A 19,428-nucleotide genomic window follows, 5' to 3' on the forward strand; every position below is an offset into this window, starting at 1 on the left:
CAATCTTCAAGCTTTCTAATTTTTTAATCATTTAAAAGATGATCGTGTTTCCAATATTTAATTATTAATTAAAAATGAAAAGATAAAATACTATTACAAATTTGTTTGTTTGGAGAAGTTGAGGTTTTAAAAAATAATTTTCTTAAAAAACATATTATTTTACTACATAATTTTTTTAAAAAAAAACATTTAAAAAGTGTTTTTTAGAAGTTAAATTTTTAGCTTTTAAGCTTCAACTTCAACTTCTACTTAAAAATAAAAACAAAAATATTTTCAATATTTATCTAAAAATTAAAACTATTTCTAATTTTATAATAAAATATTTTAAAAAATAAAATTTATTTAAATGGTTTTTTTAATCTATAACTTCGTGTTCAAACTGATCGTAAATATGTAAAAAAATTGAGTTATATATTTTTCCATTTACATTGATTAATACTTACACCTCAACCGACTCTTCGGCACTCCCTCCCAGTTTGAATAAATAAATTATTACTAAAACATACATTCAGATTCAGTCCCTTGGAATTCCTTGTTCTGACAAAATTACCCTCACTCAGTCACCGAATTTACCATTCTCTCTCCTTGCTGGACACATCATAAAATCTTGTTACAGTGAATGGTATTTGCTTTTTTTCCCACTTTACTTCCTCAAAATTCAAAAAAGAAAATCCAAAATTCAGACGGTAAAAATTATGTAAATATACTTCAAACGTCCTCTCTAATTTGCTCACCGACTAATTTTAAATTATGGATTTGAATTGTTACTTATTTTAACAACATTTAATGCTCCAACCATAGTCTAGATTTGATATTCTAATCATTTTATTATATACTTTTAAATTATCATACTATATTATATAAAAATATGACTATATACTTAAAAAATATATACAAAATTCTTTATCATTAATTAAATATATATTTTGCATAATAGAGTATTTATCTTTTTATGTCGAAAACTCTAATTTTTGATAATTGTCTAATCAAATACTTTAAATTATGACTAGATATCTTGTGAGACGATTTCACGAATTTTTTTTATGTAAAACGAGTCAACGCTATCGATATTCACAATAAAAAGTAATACTCTTAGTATAAAAAATACTATTTTTTATGGATGACCCAAATAAGAGATCCATCTCACAAAATACGATTCGTGAGACCGTCTCACACAAGTTTTTGCCTTAAATTATACAATCATTCTCCTAACATGAATAATAATTATTTTTTACTTGTTTTGATATGATATTAGTTGTAACACTATGGATTATGATTTTTTTAGTTTAATAATTAAATTGGACTTTGATAATTAAACGTTTAATAAATAAATAAATAATATGAAGATCCAAAAATAATATAATATACGGGGGGAAGGGCAATACGGAGAAAAAGAGAGTGGTAAAACATTTTGGCACCCTGCCCAACAACTCACTTCTTCTGTAGGACCCAAATATACTATTGTCTTCTTCTTCAACATCTCCACTTTCTTTTCTTTTTTCTTCTGTCAATGGCGACGCATTAAAGAGAAGTACAGCGTCGATGCACAGCCTGTCACTTGTTTTCTTCTTCAAATTCTGTAAGCTCATGTAATATTCAGTATTTTTTTTTGAAATTGGTATCCAGTGTTGTGTAAAAATGTTGAATTCATTATAAGCAAACGTGTTTTTTGCAGGTACAGATCAGGATTCTCTCTCTTTCTCCAGTTTGTGGCTTCTCATTTCTTGTACTTTTACTGGCACGGCTGTTTACTTTTTGACTGTGATGGGATTTGAAAACAAAGAAACTGGTAGGAAATATTTGAATGATGTTGGAATCTTAGCGGTAAAGATTGAGTTTTTATTTGTTGTATCGTGAGAGAATAGAGATTTGAGAGATGGGTTGTTGGTATTCGAGATTGATAAGTGGGGAAGAAATGGTTTCGAGATGTAAGGCCAGGAAGAGGTACATGAAGCAGTTTGTGAAGGCGAGGCATTCGTTTGCCGCCGCCCACTGCCTGTATTTAAGGTCTCTCCGCACCACCGGCGCGGCTTTGCTTCAGTTCGCCTCCGAAGAGACCAGTCTCCACCACCACCTCCGGTCGCGAGGCACTCCTGTGCGAGTCCCTCCTTTTCCCAACCCACCACCAGCAATGAGCCCGACTTCTTGGACCACCACCTCCACCACCACTTCCTCTGTTGTCCACCCTCCGCCGCCCCCGCCTCCGATGTCTTCTTCATCTGCGTGGGATTTTTGGGACCCTTTTATGCCGGCTTCAAGGTCTGTGGATGAGGAGGAGTGGGAGGAGACCACCATTAATTCTGATGTTGCCGCCACAGCCACCGCAGCTGCTAGGAGCGTGGCTGCCCCTCCGTCTGCTGGTGACGGCGACAGCCACCAGTAGCAGTAGCGAGCTTGCGGTGGTGGTCTCTACGAAGAGTAAAGATCTGGTTGAGATCATCAAAGAACTCAATGACTACTTTGTTCATGCTGCCAATGCTGGTGGTCCACTATCGTCGCTGTTGGAAGTCCCCACTGGTCAGTTAAGTCACCAAGACTCGTCGGGTAATTTCATAATCTCATTTCCAGATCATGTCTTTTTCGTTGTCGATTTTATCGACTGTACATATGTATGTCTCTTTTTATTTTGCAAGAATTTTATGTTAGAAATTTTAATAAAATATGTGATTGAAACCATAATGCACGTCATTCATGTAGAAATAATTGAAAATAAATAACAATAACCACATATTGGAATCCATTTATTGCTCTAACGTGAGAGTTATGGATCTTCCAACTACAGAGAGCATCGACTATATATAAAACATAATTCACTATGTGGGCCCACAAAATATTTCCAGCATTCTGTTTTTCCATAATATTTTCTTGAGAAAACTATGACTTCAGACAATTTGATGCCATGTTTGTTGGGTAGCAAGAATTGTTTTCTCCATCCGGAATGGCTGCATTATGAGAATTTGCCATTATCATTGAAATATGGTGTTGGGTATGTTGCATGGTTTAAAAGTTGTGAACTGCTGACCATAAACGACACGGCCTAAACCATCTTTGGTTCTCAATAGTTGCAAACTGAAGCAATTGTTGGGTGGGTGATTCTGGAGTTGCATTGTTGTTACTAGCATTCGATGCAAGGACGAACACTCGATTGCACAATGTTTTATGTTATAATTTATCTGTCAACCCATGTGGGTGTATCCTTCTATGTTCTTTTGATTGGTATTGGATTTATTATGCTACAGGAAAAGATGATGGTAATGTGAAGAGCTTAAGCCCCCTATTGTGGACATGGGGCTCGAGCAGTGCAAAATGGAATGCATTTGGGAAGTTTTGTGATGATTCGGGTGGAAATAATATTGGTCGTGGCAATGATGGTATAGCGACTCATTGTTCAACAGTCGAAAGGTTGTATGCATGGGAAGTGAAGCTCTACCAGGAGGTTAAGGTATCACAATGTATCTATGTTGCGGCTGAACTCAATACAGGACAAAACACCACGTCATTTTGATTTGTAATAAGAAATTTGTATTAATATATTTTCATTTGGTTTCTGGAACCAAATATGATTTTAGTATGTAAAGGTACATCATACAATCATGTTCGCGAGGTTAACTGGTTGAAAACTTTTCTTTGATGATGTTGTAGAATGCTGAGTATTTGAAGTTAGAACATGAGAAGAAGGTAGCTATTCTTAGGAAGGTAGAGATGAAGAGTGCCGATTATTTTAAAACTGAGAAGGCGAAAAAGGATGTCGAGAAATTGGAATCACAGATGATGGTTGCTTCGCAGGCTGTTGAGGCTACTTCAACCGAGATTATCAAATTAAGGGAATCAGAGCTTTATCCACAACTTCTTGAGCTTGTAAAGGGGTTAGTTAATCTTCCTACATATTCAAAAGATCCATGCTCAATGTTTTGGAATTTAAAGTTTTTGTTCCACCAGACATTGAACCGTTAATGTTAGGCTATCGATAGAATTTACTTTTATTATAAAGCTTATTCTCTTTTCATAATTTTTCCCTATAGTCTCCATTTCACTTATAGATAGAAGTGTGGTGTTAATTTAGCTACCACTGATGAAGATTGAACACTTGACATATGACGAGCAAATATTCGAGTGAGTAACATGTTATCTTCTTTTATTTGTCCAGCTTCTATGAGACTTCTCTAAATGGATGAAATCTGGTAAATTGTGAGTCGAGTAAGGGGGTGTCAAGAGGGCTGACACCAATCCTCCTTAAACTTCCATACAGATGTGTGCTTTTTTTCCTTGAAAACAGATAAAAAAATATGCTCATTCCTTATGCTTTAGACAACTTCGAACTTTTAGGTTCACCCTATTTCTCTCTTTTTAGAAAACAGACTTCAAGTGAATGAATGTCGATATCAACTACAAGTTGCAAACTATGGTTTATTTATTTAAGCTTGCCTAAATTTTTTTCCACTTGATTTTTCCAGGCTAACGTGCATGTGGAGAAGCATGTATGAGTTCCACCAGGTGCAGACGCACATAGTCCAGCAACTCAAGTACCTTAGCTCGATCCCATCTTCCAGCCCCACCTCTGAGATACATCGACAATCGACACTCCAACTCGAGTTCAAAGCTCAGCAATGGCACCTCTCCTTCTGTAACCTTATGAAGGCTCAACGTGATTATGTTCAGTCGCTCACTGGCTGGCTCCGCCTCAGTCTATTTCAAGTCGGTAACAATCCGCTTCACAAAATGAAACAAGATTCGGCCGTTTACTCACTATGCGAAGAGTGGCAGCTTGCCATAAACAATGCCCCAGACAGGGTTGCCTCGGAGGGAATCAAGAGCTTCTTAACTGTCATCCACGCCATTGTAGTGCAACAAACTGAAGAACAGAAACAAAAGAAGAGGTCTGATTTGGCATTCAAAGATCTCGAGAAAAAGGGATCGGAGCTTAGATCACTGGAAAACAAATACGGCCCATATACAATACCAGTTTGCTCTAGTGAAACAAGTAAAAACCCGGTGCAGGAGAAAAGAGTCAAGGTTGAGAATTCACGGGTAAAAGCAGAGGATGAAAAAGCTAAGCACGAAAAATCAGTCAGTGTGACGAGGGCTATGACGATGAACAACCTACAGATGGGGTTGCCACATGTGTTTCAGGCTATGACTGGTTTTGCCAACGTGTGTACACAGGCGTTCGAATCGATACACAATCAGGCCAAAAGTAACCATGACTTGCATAACGTGAAAATGATTTTGCCTTGAACAGCTGAGAAGGATGGATTTTCAAGCGTTAATTTTGACTCCCATGTACAGATGTGTATCACCCTGCGCCCGCCGGTTCAGGCTCTACGGCCTTCGGTGAATGTGAGTAATGCGGGTTCGTGCTAGAAGCCTAGAATGACGTCCACGGTCATGCTCAAGAATCGTTTATAATGTAATATTAACTTTTTCCTCTTTACATTCATGTGTAGAGAATCCTACTCGTATTCTGGATTGATTGTGCTTGATATTGAATATTTTTGTCTACTTATATAATTTTATGTTCCTCCCTAGTTCCCCTTCGATATTATTCTTGTTCCCCAGCTTGTTAGATTATGAAGTATATTTAATTTTATATTTTGTATATTTGTCGCTAAACGTAATTATTTTATAATTTAGATAAGGATTTTGGTATATAATCATATAAATATATGATAATTTAGATATATGATAGATTGATCTGGTTCATATTTAAAATAAAAATCAATGTTTTGACATAAAATATAGTATATTTAATGAGTTTAATCATGTAAGAGATATGTTTTATAGAATTACGAGATGACTTAATAAGAGTTTTTATCAAAGATTATATATAGTTTGAAAGTGGCTCCCTCTTGTGAGACGCTCCACGAATCTTTATTTGTGAAACAGATCAATCCTACTGATATTCACAATAAAAAGTAATATTATTAGCATAAAAAGTAATATTTTTTCATGGATGACCCAAATAAGATATCTGTCTCACAAAATATGACCCGTGAGATCTTCTCACACAAGTTTTTGTCATAGTTTGATGATTGATTTTGTACTACCACTTTAAGTGTACAAATTCAGTTTTTCTTTTTAAAGATTTTCTTAATTTATTAAATAGTGTGAGATATTATAATAATAATTTTTATTATTAAATAAAGAGTAGGTCTCTTATGAGACGGTCTCACGAATCTTTATCTGTGAGATATGTCAACCATACCGATATTCACAATAAAAACCATGCGCCAAATTGGTTTTGGCGCAGGGGAGTGGGGTTGGCACAGCCCTCGTTAGAAGAAGAAAGACCGCGTCAAAATGATATTTGGAGATGTCCTTATTATGGGAATTTACTCTATTCATTAAGCTTTGAATAATTTATAATAGTTGGTTTGGAATTGAGCTCGACCAAAATATCGATCTTAGTATTGTATTTGAGTCAATGCCTTGAATTGCCTTCTGACCACTTGATAATATATTTTAAATTTTACGTTTTAATTATTCATTCATCAACCTGAGAATATTACTTTACATAATTATTAAGTAATATATATATGTGTGTGTGTATATATATATATATATAAGGCCTGGGTCTGAATCCACGTCTCCTCTGGTGAGCGTGAGTGTCACCTACCACCACGGAGAACTCACCAAACACAACTCCAACTAACCATCTAATTCAACTTCACCCGGACGTTACAAATCCTATTACTCCGCCTCCGTTGTGCTGCCGCCCGCATTTCTAACCACATCCGATGGCGGCTTCTTCCTCCATCTGCTCCCAATACACGCTTCCTCTGCCAACCCCTTCTCACAGCCATAACAAGCTCAGCTCGCGTCATTCGCTCGTCCGGTTGCCTGCCTCCGGTTCTTTAAGCTATTTCTCGTCTTGTCTATCTTCGGAATCTAATATTTATTGCAGTGGTAATCGTGTGGCCATGTTTGGATTGAAGGCCTCGGCTACTCCCGCTGTTCCCGTCCTGGATCAAACCTCGTCTTCCTCTCCTGCTGTTTCTACAATCGTTGAGGTAGATTTGGGCGATCGGAGCTACCCGATTTACATCGGCTCCGGCCTTCTCGATCAACCCCAGCTACTCCAGAAGTAATTGCTTCTCCTTTCGTTCCTTTGATATTATCCGTATGTACGGGTGATCGGTTTGTGATCAATGCTGGTTCACATGATTTGGGTTTTTCCCTCTCTTTCTTGTCTTCCGTCTATTTGGATTGTGGAATTTTCTCCTTTTGTTTAGTTTATGTCAGAAAGCTCTGAAAAAACAATAGGAAAAATGGCCCTTGATTGATGAACTGACTAGTTTTTTAGTGATTCAAATTGTTTCTGAAAGGCTGTGCTAGTAAGTAACTTAGCATAATGTGGATTATCGATGATATTTGAAGTAATTCACCTCAACCCTGTTCACCCGAGTATTTCCCTGCTTAAGTTTCCCTGCATATGAGTTCTAAAATTATTGTAGTGATTGGTTCAAGGAAATATAAATTATTTGAAGTGACATAATTTATTTTCAGTCCAAATCCAAATATCATCTGTAAATATTATGTTATATAAAAATTGATATAAAAAATAACAGGAAAATATGAACCCATGAAAAATACTTAACTATAGTGATTATTTTGATATAAAAAAACCCTTGTTTGTTCCATATCACAGAATTTTTTAGAATATTTTAATGTGAAAACACAGATTTAATGTTTTAGTTATACTTATTAACAGCTTTATTATATATGTTAGAATGTCATAAACTTTTGCTAATTTTATACAACTAACTGTTTACCATGATATATATCATTCCTCTTCATTATGGAATTCTTTTTCTTTTGTCGTCTTCTTTTCCGTAAATGTCCATATCTTATTCATGAAGCATAGTGGGGAGAAATAAAAACTAAAGTGCTCGATGTCTGTATCTTCTTCCAATTGATTTTCATTGTTAGAGTATCTGGTTTATACTGGCCCTTTACTTTTAAGACCACCTTCTGATTGTTATTTATGCATCTTTGTTATTTGCCTATGTTCATGGGATTCATTATGAACTTCTTAATTATGTATTGAGCATCTAAATAAGTTCCTTTGCTACTGGATTGTTCCACTGTGACGAGAGACCTAGCCCACTAGTTAGTGGCATGGCTTCTTCCATGCATTCACTTACGCCAAAAGACAAAGTGAAAAAAATGATAATCTAGTATCTATTGTATCACTATGATAATATATCAATATTTTTCCATCGCTATTCTTTGTGTTTTGCTCTCAATTTTTTTATTCTTTACTTTTTTCCAATTTCTTTCGCCTCATGTAAAGAGGATTCGAGTTTGGATTTTGCTTTGTTATCTCATTACAATAAGATTACTGTTAAGTCACTTATTACATTATAGGCATGTTCATGGCAAGCAAGTCCTGGTGGTCACCAACACTACTATCGCTCCGTTGTATCTTGATAAAACAATTTGGGCTTTAACTGACCGAAACCCTAATGTCAAAGTTGAGAGCGTAATTTTGCCTGATGGAGAGCAATATAAGAACATGGTAAGTATCCTATGTTTTTAGGACACTGTCATCTGGAATCAATTAATCAACGGCAACTTAGGTGCATTGGCATTATTTTATGTTTTCATAGGATACTCTCATGAAGGTTTTTGATAAAGCAATTGAGTCACGAATGGACCGACGCTGTACATTTGTGGCTCTTGGTGGTGGAGTCATTGGTGACATGTGTGGCTATGCCGCGGCTTCTTACCTGCGTGGAGTAAATTTCATTCAGATTCCTACCACTGTCATGGCACAGGTATGGCGCTGTTAGACTAATTGCATCTCGGATGGTTCATCATATTTTACAGCATTTAGTTTTCACTGTTATTCTGCTATGTTTCTCACCTCAGGTAGATTCTTCGGTTGGGGGTAAAACTGGAATCAACCACCCACTTGGTAAAAATATGATTGGAGCATTCTACCAACCACAATGTGTGCTCATAGACACTGACACTTTGAACACATTACCGGATCGAGAACTAGCATCTGGGCTTGCAGAAGTTATTAAATATGGGCTTATTCGAGATGCCGAATTTTTTGAGTGGCAGGAAAATAACATGCAGGCACTTATGGCAAGGTATAATTTATTTAGTCGTTTGTTGCATATTCATGTTGCCATTAAAACGGCAAGATGTGATTTGTTCGTTGGACGTTGAAATAATAAAAATAGTTGAATGAAACCTCGCTAAATTACTGAGACCTACGTTAATCAAAGAGTAGCTGCATAAAATGAGTGAAATAGATGAAAATCTCACTGCTTTTGTATAGAATATATATATATATATTTTTTTTTGTATAGAAGATTTGTTTATCTGTTGTCCGTAAGTATGTGGTTTCGTTTGGTGATGATTTGGCCTGTAATATAAAAGGGCTATCTCGTCTGCAGGGATTCCAGAGCATTTACCTATGCTATCAAGCGGTCGTGCGAAAATAAGGCTGAGGTTGTGTCCCTAGATGAGAAGGAAAGTGGATTGAGGGCAACATTGAACTTGGGTCACACTTTTGGTCACGTGAGTGTGATAATTTGATATCTGACGGATGATATTTACTTTTAGAAATACAGTCACGACATGCGATTTTCCTTGTGAAATGCAGCCACACTCCTGAATTCTAAATTTTATGCATTAAGTCATTTTCTGATGAGATATCCACTGATATTCACAGGCTATTGAGACTGGTGTGGGATATGGGCAGTGGCTTCACGGGGAAGCAGTTGCTGCTGGCACGGTATGTAGGTTGTTACTTTCTAATTTCTATAGACTATAACAGTTTCATATTATTGATTTGCGCTCTTTTTTTAGCCTCATGAATGAACTCCTACTCCCCTGTATGATACAAACCTAGAAACTCCTAAGAAAACAAATTTTCCGCCACTGGCTTTAACTGGTTGGTTACAAATTTATTTATGCGGTTATGCTCAAGGATGCCATATTTTACAATTTCAGGTCATGGCAGTTGACATGTCTCGCCGACTCGGCTGGATTGACGATTCACTGGTAAAACGGGTGTATAATATCTTTCAACGAGCCAAGTTACCCACAGCCCCCGCAGAATCCATGAGTGTAGACATGTTTAAATCTGTGATGGCGGTAAGAAAGGACAAAGTCAAACACATACAACTCTCGTTAACATTCACGTTTTTGTTCTTGGTGTAATGCTGCTTTATGAAATGCAGGTGGATAAGAAGGTAGCCGATGGTTTGTTAAGGCTTATTCTGTTGAAAGGTCCACTCGGCAGTTGTGTCTTCACCGGTGAGTACGACAGGCAGGCCCTCGACGACACGTTGCGTGCATTTTGCAAGTCCTGATTTGATCTTGCTTGTAGCTATTTAACCATTGTCCTTGTGTGTGTAATTTTGCTTGCCAACTTCATCTATTCTTCTATGTGAACTCATTTTCCTTGTTTCTTTATGAGGTGTTTCTTGTACCATTACTGAGAGTTTTGTGTAAAAGACCTCACGTATTGTAATATTAGATGTTCTCATTGATGACTAATTAGCTGATGGTTACCAATCAATTTTCGCCTAGAGACTTTATATTCCAATTGAGACATCTCATTTTTCATTTTTTAAAATAATTTCAAAATATTATAAGTCGCACGGGCGTATGCGCACACATACACACATATATGTATATGTAGATACGCACACTATTGGGGAAGTCCATTAGACTATTTACGTTTTATTTTGGTTGCCAAAAATTGGCCCCGTAATGAATTATCTATTAATCCGTGGGTAAATGTACATTTGCCATACCTGAAAAAAGAAAATAAAAATAGGAAACGCGTATACAAAATTGACAGTTTCTAATACCATTTTTAATCACAAGCATGAATGTCCTTTGAGGAATTAGTGCTTGATACGGTCAAAAAATGATATTATCCGATTTGAGGAGACCAGTAGTTGGCATCTCCGGCCTTCAGCTAATACTCAAACAACTCCAAACAATTAGCTGTATGGGTCTTCACCTACGTCACGAGCAAGCTTTAGGAGATGCAGGATACTGATGAAAGCTCTCAAACGCTCAGGTTAGCGATTATCCGATGAAAACTTTAAAAAAGAAGAGCAAATGATTATAATAATAGTAAGTTTCTTGTGATACGGTCTCACGAATCTTTATCCGTGAGACGAGTTATCCCTATGGATAACCCAAATAAGATATCCGTCTAACAAAATACGACCCGTGAAATTGTCTCACACAAGTTTTTGTCCTATAATAAAATGATAGAGATATTTATAATGTTTTTGGGCTTCAACCTCTATGAGCATTGTTGAATTCAGGGGCTTTCATGAAGTCAAAAATAATTTGTGTGTGCATAGAATTGTAATACTTTTAACTCGAATAAAATATATTATACAATATATTTTTTACATAAAAAAATAATAATTCACGCAATATTTCTTCATAATTTTATTAACCAAAAAAATAATGTTTTTACAGCGAAAAATAATAGGTTGGACATAAAATTTAATATTTTTCATAAATCAGATTGGATTGGATCGGAGATCTCTCTCACATGGTTTTTTTGTCTTATTTATTTATTTGGTGTTATGATGTGTTTTTTATTATACCCTGTTTACTTATACTAGTCATCGAAAAAAGCAATATTATCGTAATTCACTAACAAAAAATTATTTGAATCTCATATAATCATAAATTTAAAAATTATTACAAAGTACGAGAGTGAACATAATTAAAATAATTCACTCGAAATGCATATTTTAGTAGTTTTACGTGTCTCTATTTCAAATTTAAAATATAAAAAACTCAGTTCACCAAGATATAAAAGTTGGAACAAGTTGGGACCCAATTGTCATAGCCCAACTAAAAACGAAGTCTTAACGCAGATGCAAATGCCCTAAGCCCGACGGCAAATTTAGGCCTGTTTATTCCGGGTCCATCGGCCCAGTGATATTTTCTTCCCCGCTGGAAAATCGGGGATAGAAATTAGAAAAATGGAGAACGATTCAATGACAGCATTTCCCGGCTAAAGTAAGGTAGCCATTTCACTAGATTTCTCCCCGCATTTTCAATTCTCTCACTTCCATTGAACCTCCATTTTTCTCTCTCTCTCTGGATCTCGATCCCCCCATGTTCTCTCATTCCCCTCGACGGTTCTCGTTTTCTTCTTCCGATCTTAGGGTTAGGGTTTGAATTTGACAGTTTTTCTCGGTGTGTTGACAGGTTTTTCGATTGAAAGGGGAGCTTGTGAATCTATGTTGTCTTTTATTATGTGTCATTGGGTGTAAATTGATAATCGCGTGCGGCATCAGGTCTTCTGGAGAAGATCTGAGAGGTGGACGGTGTGTGTGTGTGTGTGTGAAGGAAGGTGGTGCGATTTTCCATCTGAAGAATGAGTGCGTCGAGATTCATCAAGTGTGTGACGGTGGGCGATGGTGCCGTTGGCAAGACCTGTCTCTTGATTTCCTACACCAGTAATACCTTCCCCACGGTATGTACACCCTTTTCTCGTTCCTTATCGTTTCTTGACATTCAGTAAATCTTGAGAAGTTGGTGAAATGAGGTGAAAAAATCTGAGCTTGCGTTTCCGTTTCTTGTCTGTTGATGGGAAGGAAAGATATCTGCTTACTTGTGACGTTGCATCTTGTGGAAGAATGTGTATTGTTAAATCTTCGAAAGAGAACCTCAGATCAGTTTTGATTGAATGTTGCTTGTTGGTTTTTTCCGTATGTAGATTATTTCAGATAGGTAATGAATAACATTTTTAAATGTATGATTTGCAATCTGTTTAACATCTTTATTTTATTATTTAAATCAAACAGGATTATGTGCCCACCGTATTCGACAATTTTAGTGCAAATGTGGTCGTTAACGGGAGCACTGTTAACCTAGGCCTCTGGGATACTGCAGGTAACTAGATATATCTTTCTTGATAACTATTCTTCCAAAATTTCTTATGCACGGGGTTCAATACGGAAATTTAGAAATGTTTCCATCTTGAAGTATAGCTGTTATAATTTATGAACCTGCAATTTTCATTTTATGAAACAGGACAGGAAGACTATAACAGATTAAGACCTTTGAGTTATCGTGGCGCTGATGTTTTCATTTTAGCATTTTCTCTCATTAGCAAAGCCAGCTACGAAAATGTTTCCAAAAAGGTAATTCATGGAATGTTCTCTAAAGATTTTCTTTTACTCCATTTCCTTCTTTACCATTTACTTTTATGCGCTTCACTTTTTCTTGGCTTTCTGAGATCATTCTGTTAATTTTTTTCCAGTGGATTCCCGAATTGAAGCATTATGCACCCGGTGTCCCTATCGTTCTCGTTGGTACAAAACTAGGTAAGGTTTCTTTGTTTATCTCTCTTCCCTGCCTCAGCAAACAACCCCAACAGTTACAAATAAATAAAAATGGACAGAGATGCTGTCGTGGACATAATTTGTAGGTGCAATTAGTAGTAGATCTGTTGCTGCCATGCTTTAGCTATAGCACAAAAGGTTACGGCATTTCTCGTAGGCTAGGTTCTTTTAGTTGTGATACGTTATATTCTTTGGAAATTAATGTACTGAAAATTAGGAAGTAGTTATGCTCTGTCCTTTTTCATTGTTTGTATTACTGTTTTTTGTGATGTCAGTTTCAAGTTAAGTGATGCTCAGATTTTAGGCTCTTGTTCTTTTAAAAATTTCAAGATACCATGTTTCCATCCATAATGTTTACTTTTAAAAAAATTATCCCCCTCTGATTAAATTGCACGTAGAAGAAAACAAACAGCTTGATTGGAATTATGGGAGCTTTGTCAGTGCTTCCTTGGATGCTGTGTTAATGTTTTTTGACAATTTTGTGCTATGCTTTTGTGTTTATGATTTCTCTTTTCTGAATGAGTCTGTAGAGCTCTATAAGAAGTATTTTTGCGAGTATTTGGTTGTTGCATATGGTGTTTTATGATCTTATATGGTGTAAGTTAAACAATTGTAGGATTCTCTTATGGCACAATTGTGTTACTCGTTCAAAAATGAATATTGCTTATACTTTAAATGAAGATTTTATTTGTTGATCATTGAATGAGTTTGTCGGATTCAGATCTTCGGGATGACAAGCAGTTCTTTGTTGACCATCCAGGCGCTGTACCGATCACTACCGTACAGGTGAGGCTTCACCTATGCTGCTCTCTTTGCCATCTACTTTCCTGATTAATTCTAAACAAAAAAAGACTAAAATCATCTTTTCTTCTTCCTATTTCTGAACATGATTATAATGCCATATCTCAAACGTGCAGGGGGAGGAGCTGAAAAAGATGATTGGTTCTCCTGCTTACATTGAATGTAGTTCAAAAACACAACAGGTATTCTCAAGATTCAATATTCAACTTTCTAGTTTCTTTTATTCGTACCCGTCACTCTTTCAACGCTCTGCACTCATTTACCCCATTATGTTTTCCCAACAGAATGTCAAAGCAGTTTTCGATGCTGCTATCAAAGTCGTGCTCCAGCCACCCAAGCAAAAGAAAAAGAAGAATAAGGCTCAAAAGGCCTGTTCTATATTGTGATCAGCATTAGGCACAATAAGGACAATAACCCACCATTGTTTCTCCTCCATCAACTTCATGTGCTTTTCCCTCCTCAAAGTAGGAACCGTAGTCTGCCTTCGCTTGCCCCAAGTTCTAGCAATTCGTATAGATGGCTTAAACCCGAATTGTTAAGTCATATCTAGTCACTTGCCCATTGTGTTTTCATTTGTTTTCTCTTGTTAACTGGACCAAGAAAATTGTTGAGTTGGTGGTTAATGTTAATTGTTCTTGCATCCGTCCTTTGTACCATGATCATGCTGACCACTTATTTGACCAATGCTTGACATGCTATCCACTCACGGGAATGGAAGCGAAATAGTACAATTCTTTTGGCCATACTTATATATTTTATCTGTTATTATTATTATTTCCTACACACTAAGACGCCGACCGGCTGCACTACTTTATAGTTTATGTATTTCATTTCATTGGCCAACATGTCTCTTTTCTTGAGAAACAGAATAAAGTTTGGTCGGATAAGATTCTCGGTGGATCACAACCACTTTCTTTTTCATAAAAAAGAGAGAGAATCCAAATCTACTTTTTAGATTATATTTCGTCACAATTCCATCGGTTTTAACTTTTAAGGCCTCGAAATAATATTAGATATACTTAATTCCCAAACACACGTGGCCCCTTATATTTACAATTTCAGTCCTTTGACTTTAATATTTAATTACACTTTTTGCTGACAATTTTGGTTAAAACCCTATCCGTACAGATTTCAAAGATAACTTTTTTAAATAAAAAAAATTACCTCTATCCGTACTCCTAGCTAGCGCCACTAAACATGCGTTGCAGGCATAATGTGATATTGTTTAGATTATATTTTAATTTTTTATAACTTCTTATAAAAAAATTTCACACATTTAAAAATTCAAAATTCTGGATAAATATAAAGAAACTATTTTAGTAATTTTAAAATTTTCAAATAAAGATTTTTGGATTTTTAAATATAGAGTATATCTCCCCTGATTCCATGAAATATGTGAAATTCATATGATCTTATTATGTGTTTTGATTGATGTATTTAATTTGGAGAATATATTTGATTTGATAAATATTTTGGAATATATTTCAAACAACAATTTATGCTTGGTGCATTTGAAATTTTCTAAAATTATTGTTGAAATGATTTAAAATTTTATAGTGTTGATTTGAAATTCATATGTCAATCCAAAAAAAAAAAATCAAGATATTTGAAACGAGATATTGAACTTATAAAAATAATAATAGAGCCAGGGGCATTTGACCCAGATTGTGGAAATATAAAACCCAGATTTAATTTTAAAAAATCCAAAACTATTCAAACCAATAAAGTAAAGGAAACTAACTCTAAAAACAAAAATTAATAAAAATAAATGAATTTTGCATAAAAAAAAATATTTAATATTTTGTCCTCCGCAATTTACGCCAAATGCTGCTCAGGTCCCACCAATAATATCACGCCACGTTTATCTTTATGCAGTTATTCGAAATTGTTCCCCAAAGAATTGGCGGGCACAAATATATTTCAAAAATTTTCCCCCAAAACCAAGCTGCTTACGTCTCTCTCATTTCCCTCCTTTTTCCCCGTCCTCTCTTCCTTAAATATTCTTTTTGTTCTTAATTTTTCTTCGGTTTCTGCTTATGGCTCTGTTTTCAGAAGGATTAGTGAAGGTTTTTCATCTGAATTCTCGATTTTTTTTGGCTTGATTAAGTTTATTTGATTGGTCTCTGTGTTTTTCAAAAATATGTATTTAGGATTCTGATGATTGTGTTATGTTTGTTGTATGTTTTGATTGTGTTTGTCATGTGGCAATGGCTTTCCTATCGTGTATCTATCACGTGTAGTTTTTTTTTTCCTGCTGATTATGACTGCTTGATTTTTACGTGATGAAGAAAATGATTTAGCTGAAATGGGTACCGTTTCTCAGTTTTGTTGTATAGAGGGTCTCAGAATTTGCTTTGTAATTGGTTATTTCAGTGGTGCTGATTTTGGTTGTGAATGGTTCGATGAAAGGTAATCTAAATTTGAGAGTTATCATCCTTGAGAAGTAAGAGATTCAAACAATGGGGAAGGTGTCGTCAAATGAAAGGCAGTCCAGAAGTGGGAGACAGAAAAGAAAGTCGAAAAATACAAACAATAAGTATTTGAAGCCGGGGGCTCTTGCCCAGCTTAGAAATAGCAAGGCATCAGCTTCTAAGTCTTGGATGGACCTTGGGAAGAAAAGAGTCGGGGTTGTAGATTCCAAGCACACTGCAGGCGATGATGTCAAGATTCTTCTAAATAAGAACATTGATAAAAGCCCCAAACTTTTGTCGCCTGAGAGATTCGAGTTCGCTCCAGGAAATGGGCATAGTGATGTACTTAATCAGAATAATTTACAGAGAACTCCAAAGACGCCTTGTGCCGCAGAACATGTTTTTGAGTCAAGGCTGGAGTCTCTTCCAATTGATTTACTGGTATCTATTAACTTCACTCTTTAGCTTAACAATGCTATGTGTGAATTGTGCAAATATTCGACAATGTAGGTTTTTCTGCTGACATATTCCTTCTGTCTATTTGTTGGAGTGTTAGAGTCTCTTTGTTGGCTGTTAGAGTAGTTGCCAATTTCTTCACCGGCGCATACAGATTCCTTGGACCATTGCTGTTTGTCATGTATTTTCACTTTGAAGTCAAAAGTTGTGAACTTGCTGATTCTTTTGGTTCTATTTTACAATGCTGTACTTGGATAACTCTGTCATTTTGGATTAAATGCCATTTTTCAAAATACTTTGTCTTGTTATTGTTTTACAACCCCAAACTTCTGATGTACAGATTTACTAAATAGACTTGCAAATGTTCCTCTGAGAGAGCTTATATGTCGTTGATGACTGATCACTAATTAAAAAATACTTAAGATTTCCGGAAAACATGTTTTGAGTTGGCATGGTTAATAAAAACAGCTATTGCACGTTACCCCGACTTTTGAGGAATTTATGTATTTGTTTAACAAATCATATTTGGAATCCCCTTTCTTGCTCCAAAGTGTTTTCTAGTTACCACAAGTGTTTCTTGACTCTATAAAAAATCTGAAATTGCAAAATAAAAGAACGAAGCACTACGGAAACTCTTCTCTCTAAAGACGTGGAAGCACATTGATATCTTGACTCTCAAACAAGTAGATACATGTTTCTTTAGGATCAGTATTTCCTGAATTTTCCTTTGCCGTGCATTTTTTTATCAGCTTAGTTGTAATCTACTGTTCCTGAACATCTGTTTCTTAATTTCTAAGGATCTGTGTTTAACTAGTATATATTATCATGAAGGTCAAAATACTTTGCCACCTCCACCATGATCAACTCAGAGCAGTTTTCCATGTCTCTGAAAAAATTAGGAAGGCAGTAAGTTCTATTCCATAACACTTTGTTATTTTACCCTGCCACTTTATTTTTAAAGTAACACGATGACATCTATTTAATGATTTGACTGGTCCAGGTCGTTATAGCGAGGCAATTCCACTTTAATTACACCACTCCAGATAGAGCAAGGCAAGAGATGCTAAAAATAACAACTCCACTACCGACTGATCATTGGCCCTTTCGGAGGTTTCTTTGTTTGTTTCTTTTTTGTTTTTAATTTAAATCAGTCATGGTCAATGGATAATATTTTGTTTCCCCTTAAGAAGTCTACTATAAACACCAAATGTTGAAACATATTGGAACCATTTGCAGCAAGGGAGGTGGAAAAGGAGTGTGGATTGGCAGTCCACACTCACCCAAGGCACCGAAGCATGGCCCTCGTCCCCCTTCTCGTCTAAAATGCACTGAGATGCGCCAAATTGCAGCTGTTCTCTTCCAAGAATCCCCATTTTCTTCAAAATGTTTGGTGCCATCGTTTTTTGCCGAAACCTGTCTGCAAATCCTTGGCTTCTAATAGAGCCCTATTCTACGAGGATGAACTGTGTCAAGCAGTTGCGCAAAACAATCTTCGTTGATTTTTGCTATGGTTGTTTTCTGTTATTGTTTTTGTTCCATATATGTGTATAGCTAGAACATTGGCATGATTGCTTTTGGTATAGTTTCTGGAGATTTGGAGTAGGCCGGCCTGGTGAAATTTTTGCAGTCAATTTAGGTGCTTGTGAATTTTGGGGCCTAAAGATTCTGTTAGATTTAGATTGGTTAGTAGTATTTGGTTCTTGAGGTGAATAATGTAACATATTAGCAATATGTACAGTTTTTTTGGATTTTTTTATATTTTAGTATTGGATTTTCAACTATCTTAGCATGCACATTATAATCAATACATTCTTGTAGACTCGTGGTCTATGTCTTTAAATAATAATAATCATAAAAAATTAGGCCTCGCCTTGTATCGACTTCTAATTTTTCATATTAATTATTAGCAATATGGCTTTTAGGAATTTTTTTTTAAAAAAAATACAACATTCATCAAGATTGTCTCAGCAAGTCATTAGATACAACTTCAAACAGCAAAGGTGGAATACCACCATTGAACCATTCAATATTCGATAAAGAAGATAGCGCTTCACTAGCTAGACAATATGCTGACTTCGTTTGCCGCAGTGATAGGAAATCTGCCGAATCAAGAAGTGATTGAACTTCTATAACTAAAATACCATCTGGACCATGATTTTCAATCGGTTGAATTACTGTTTGAACAGTCTAAAACACCTTGTGGATCACGAACTAATGCACCAACGTCGAACTAGTTACATGAATCATGATACATCAAATACTGCATCAAAGCCCAATCTTAGCTGATTTGGAGAAAGAGGTTTCCAAACACAATGTGGGATAAGTCGTTTTGAAGAATTCAGTGTGTCTCATACCAAAAAACTTCTTCGGAAGTCATCTAACAAAGATATTGCCCAATCGATTTTGAATCCTCCCAACTG

At 35.8% G+C, this 19,428-nt stretch overlaps 3 protein-coding genes and 1 pseudogene across 5 annotated transcripts; all 4 read left to right on the forward strand.

The window, feature by feature from the left end:
- Positions 1–1,409: 1,409 nt before the first annotated feature.
- Positions 1,410–5,489, forward strand: LOC142524496 (protein ALTERED PHOSPHATE STARVATION RESPONSE 1-like; annotated as a pseudogene).
- Positions 5,490–6,572: 1,083 nt separating this feature from the next.
- LOC142524584 (3-dehydroquinate synthase, chloroplastic-like) lies at positions 6,573–10,512 on the forward strand. Its single transcript, XM_075628654.1, has 8 exons — positions 6,573–7,081; positions 8,365–8,515; positions 8,607–8,774; positions 8,869–9,095; positions 9,405–9,528; positions 9,683–9,745; positions 9,964–10,107; positions 10,194–10,512. The coding sequence occupies exons 1-8, from the start codon at positions 6,735–6,737 to the stop codon at positions 10,323–10,325; spliced, it is 1,356 nt and encodes a 451-aa protein (XP_075484769.1). The 5' UTR covers positions 6,573–6,734; the 3' UTR covers positions 10,326–10,512.
- Positions 10,513–11,907: 1,395 nt separating this feature from the next.
- On the forward strand, positions 11,908–14,784 carry LOC142524672 (rac-like GTP-binding protein ARAC6). Of its 2 annotated transcripts, none has more exons than XM_075628760.1 (8): positions 11,908–12,014; positions 12,202–12,469; positions 12,801–12,888; positions 13,030–13,139; positions 13,259–13,322; positions 14,062–14,126; positions 14,258–14,323; positions 14,426–14,784. In XM_075628760.1, the coding sequence occupies exons 2-8, from the start codon at positions 12,371–12,373 to the stop codon at positions 14,525–14,527; spliced, it is 594 nt and encodes a 197-aa protein (XP_075484875.1). In that variant the 5' UTR covers positions 11,908–12,014; positions 12,202–12,370; the 3' UTR covers positions 14,528–14,784. The 2 variants fall into 2 exon arrangements, with proteins under 2 accessions (XP_075484875.1, XP_075484949.1); XM_075628834.1 differs by having other exon boundaries at positions 11,967–12,009.
- A 1,306-nt stretch (positions 14,785–16,090) lies between these two features.
- On the forward strand, positions 16,091–18,778 carry LOC142524804 (F-box protein At4g35930-like). 2 transcript variants are annotated; one of them, XM_075628944.1, is made up of 5 exons: positions 16,091–16,207; positions 16,515–16,993; positions 17,840–17,914; positions 18,009–18,118; positions 18,245–18,778. In XM_075628944.1, the coding sequence occupies exons 2-5, from the start codon at positions 16,601–16,603 to the stop codon at positions 18,444–18,446; spliced, it is 780 nt and encodes a 259-aa protein (XP_075485059.1). In that variant the 5' UTR covers positions 16,091–16,207; positions 16,515–16,600; the 3' UTR covers positions 18,447–18,778. The 2 variants fall into 2 exon arrangements, with proteins under 2 accessions (XP_075485059.1, XP_075485135.1); XM_075629020.1 differs by having other exon boundaries at positions 16,567–16,993.
- Positions 18,779–19,428: the final 650 nt, after the last annotated feature.

The sequence above is a fragment of the Primulina tabacum genome, chromosome 1 (assembly GCF_025594145.1).
Source record: "Primulina tabacum isolate GXHZ01 chromosome 1, ASM2559414v2, whole genome shotgun sequence".
Classification (NCBI taxonomy): Eukaryota; Viridiplantae; Streptophyta; class Magnoliopsida; order Lamiales; family Gesneriaceae; genus Primulina; species Primulina tabacum.

What these genes read in the sequence shown, in the direction of transcription:
- LOC142524584 (XM_075628654.1), top strand. Translation starts at nt 6,735, where the DNA reads ATGGCGGCTTCTTCCTCCATCTGCTCCCAATACACGCTTCCTCTGCCA. An exon ending in GAGAGCAATATAAGAACATG is followed by an intron (nt 8,516 to 8,606) that starts GTAAGTATCCTA and finishes ATGTTTTCATAG; the next exon opens with GATACTCTCATGAAGGTTTT. An exon ending in CTACCACTGTCATGGCACAG is followed by an intron (nt 8,775 to 8,868) that starts GTATGGCGCTGT and finishes TTCTCACCTCAG; the next exon opens with GTAGATTCTTCGGTTGGGGG.
- LOC142524672 (XM_075628760.1), top strand. Translation starts at nt 12,371, where the DNA reads ATGAGTGCGTCGAGATTCATCAAGTGTGTGACGGTGGGCGATGGTGCC. An exon ending in ACGAAAATGTTTCCAAAAAG is followed by an intron (nt 13,140 to 13,258) that starts GTAATTCATGGA and finishes ATTTTTTTCCAG; the next exon opens with TGGATTCCCGAATTGAAGCA. An exon ending in GTAGTTCAAAAACACAACAG is followed by an intron (nt 14,324 to 14,425) that starts GTATTCTCAAGA and finishes TTTTCCCAACAG; the next exon opens with AATGTCAAAGCAGTTTTCGA.
- LOC142524804 (XM_075628944.1), top strand. Translation starts at nt 16,601, where the DNA reads ATGGGGAAGGTGTCGTCAAATGAAAGGCAGTCCAGAAGTGGGAGACAG. An exon ending in CTCTTCCAATTGATTTACTG is followed by an intron (nt 16,994 to 17,839) that starts GTATCTATTAAC and finishes ATTATCATGAAG; the next exon opens with GTCAAAATACTTTGCCACCT. An exon ending in GATCATTGGCCCTTTCGGAG is followed by an intron (nt 18,119 to 18,244) that starts GTTTCTTTGTTT and finishes AACCATTTGCAG; the next exon opens with CAAGGGAGGTGGAAAAGGAG.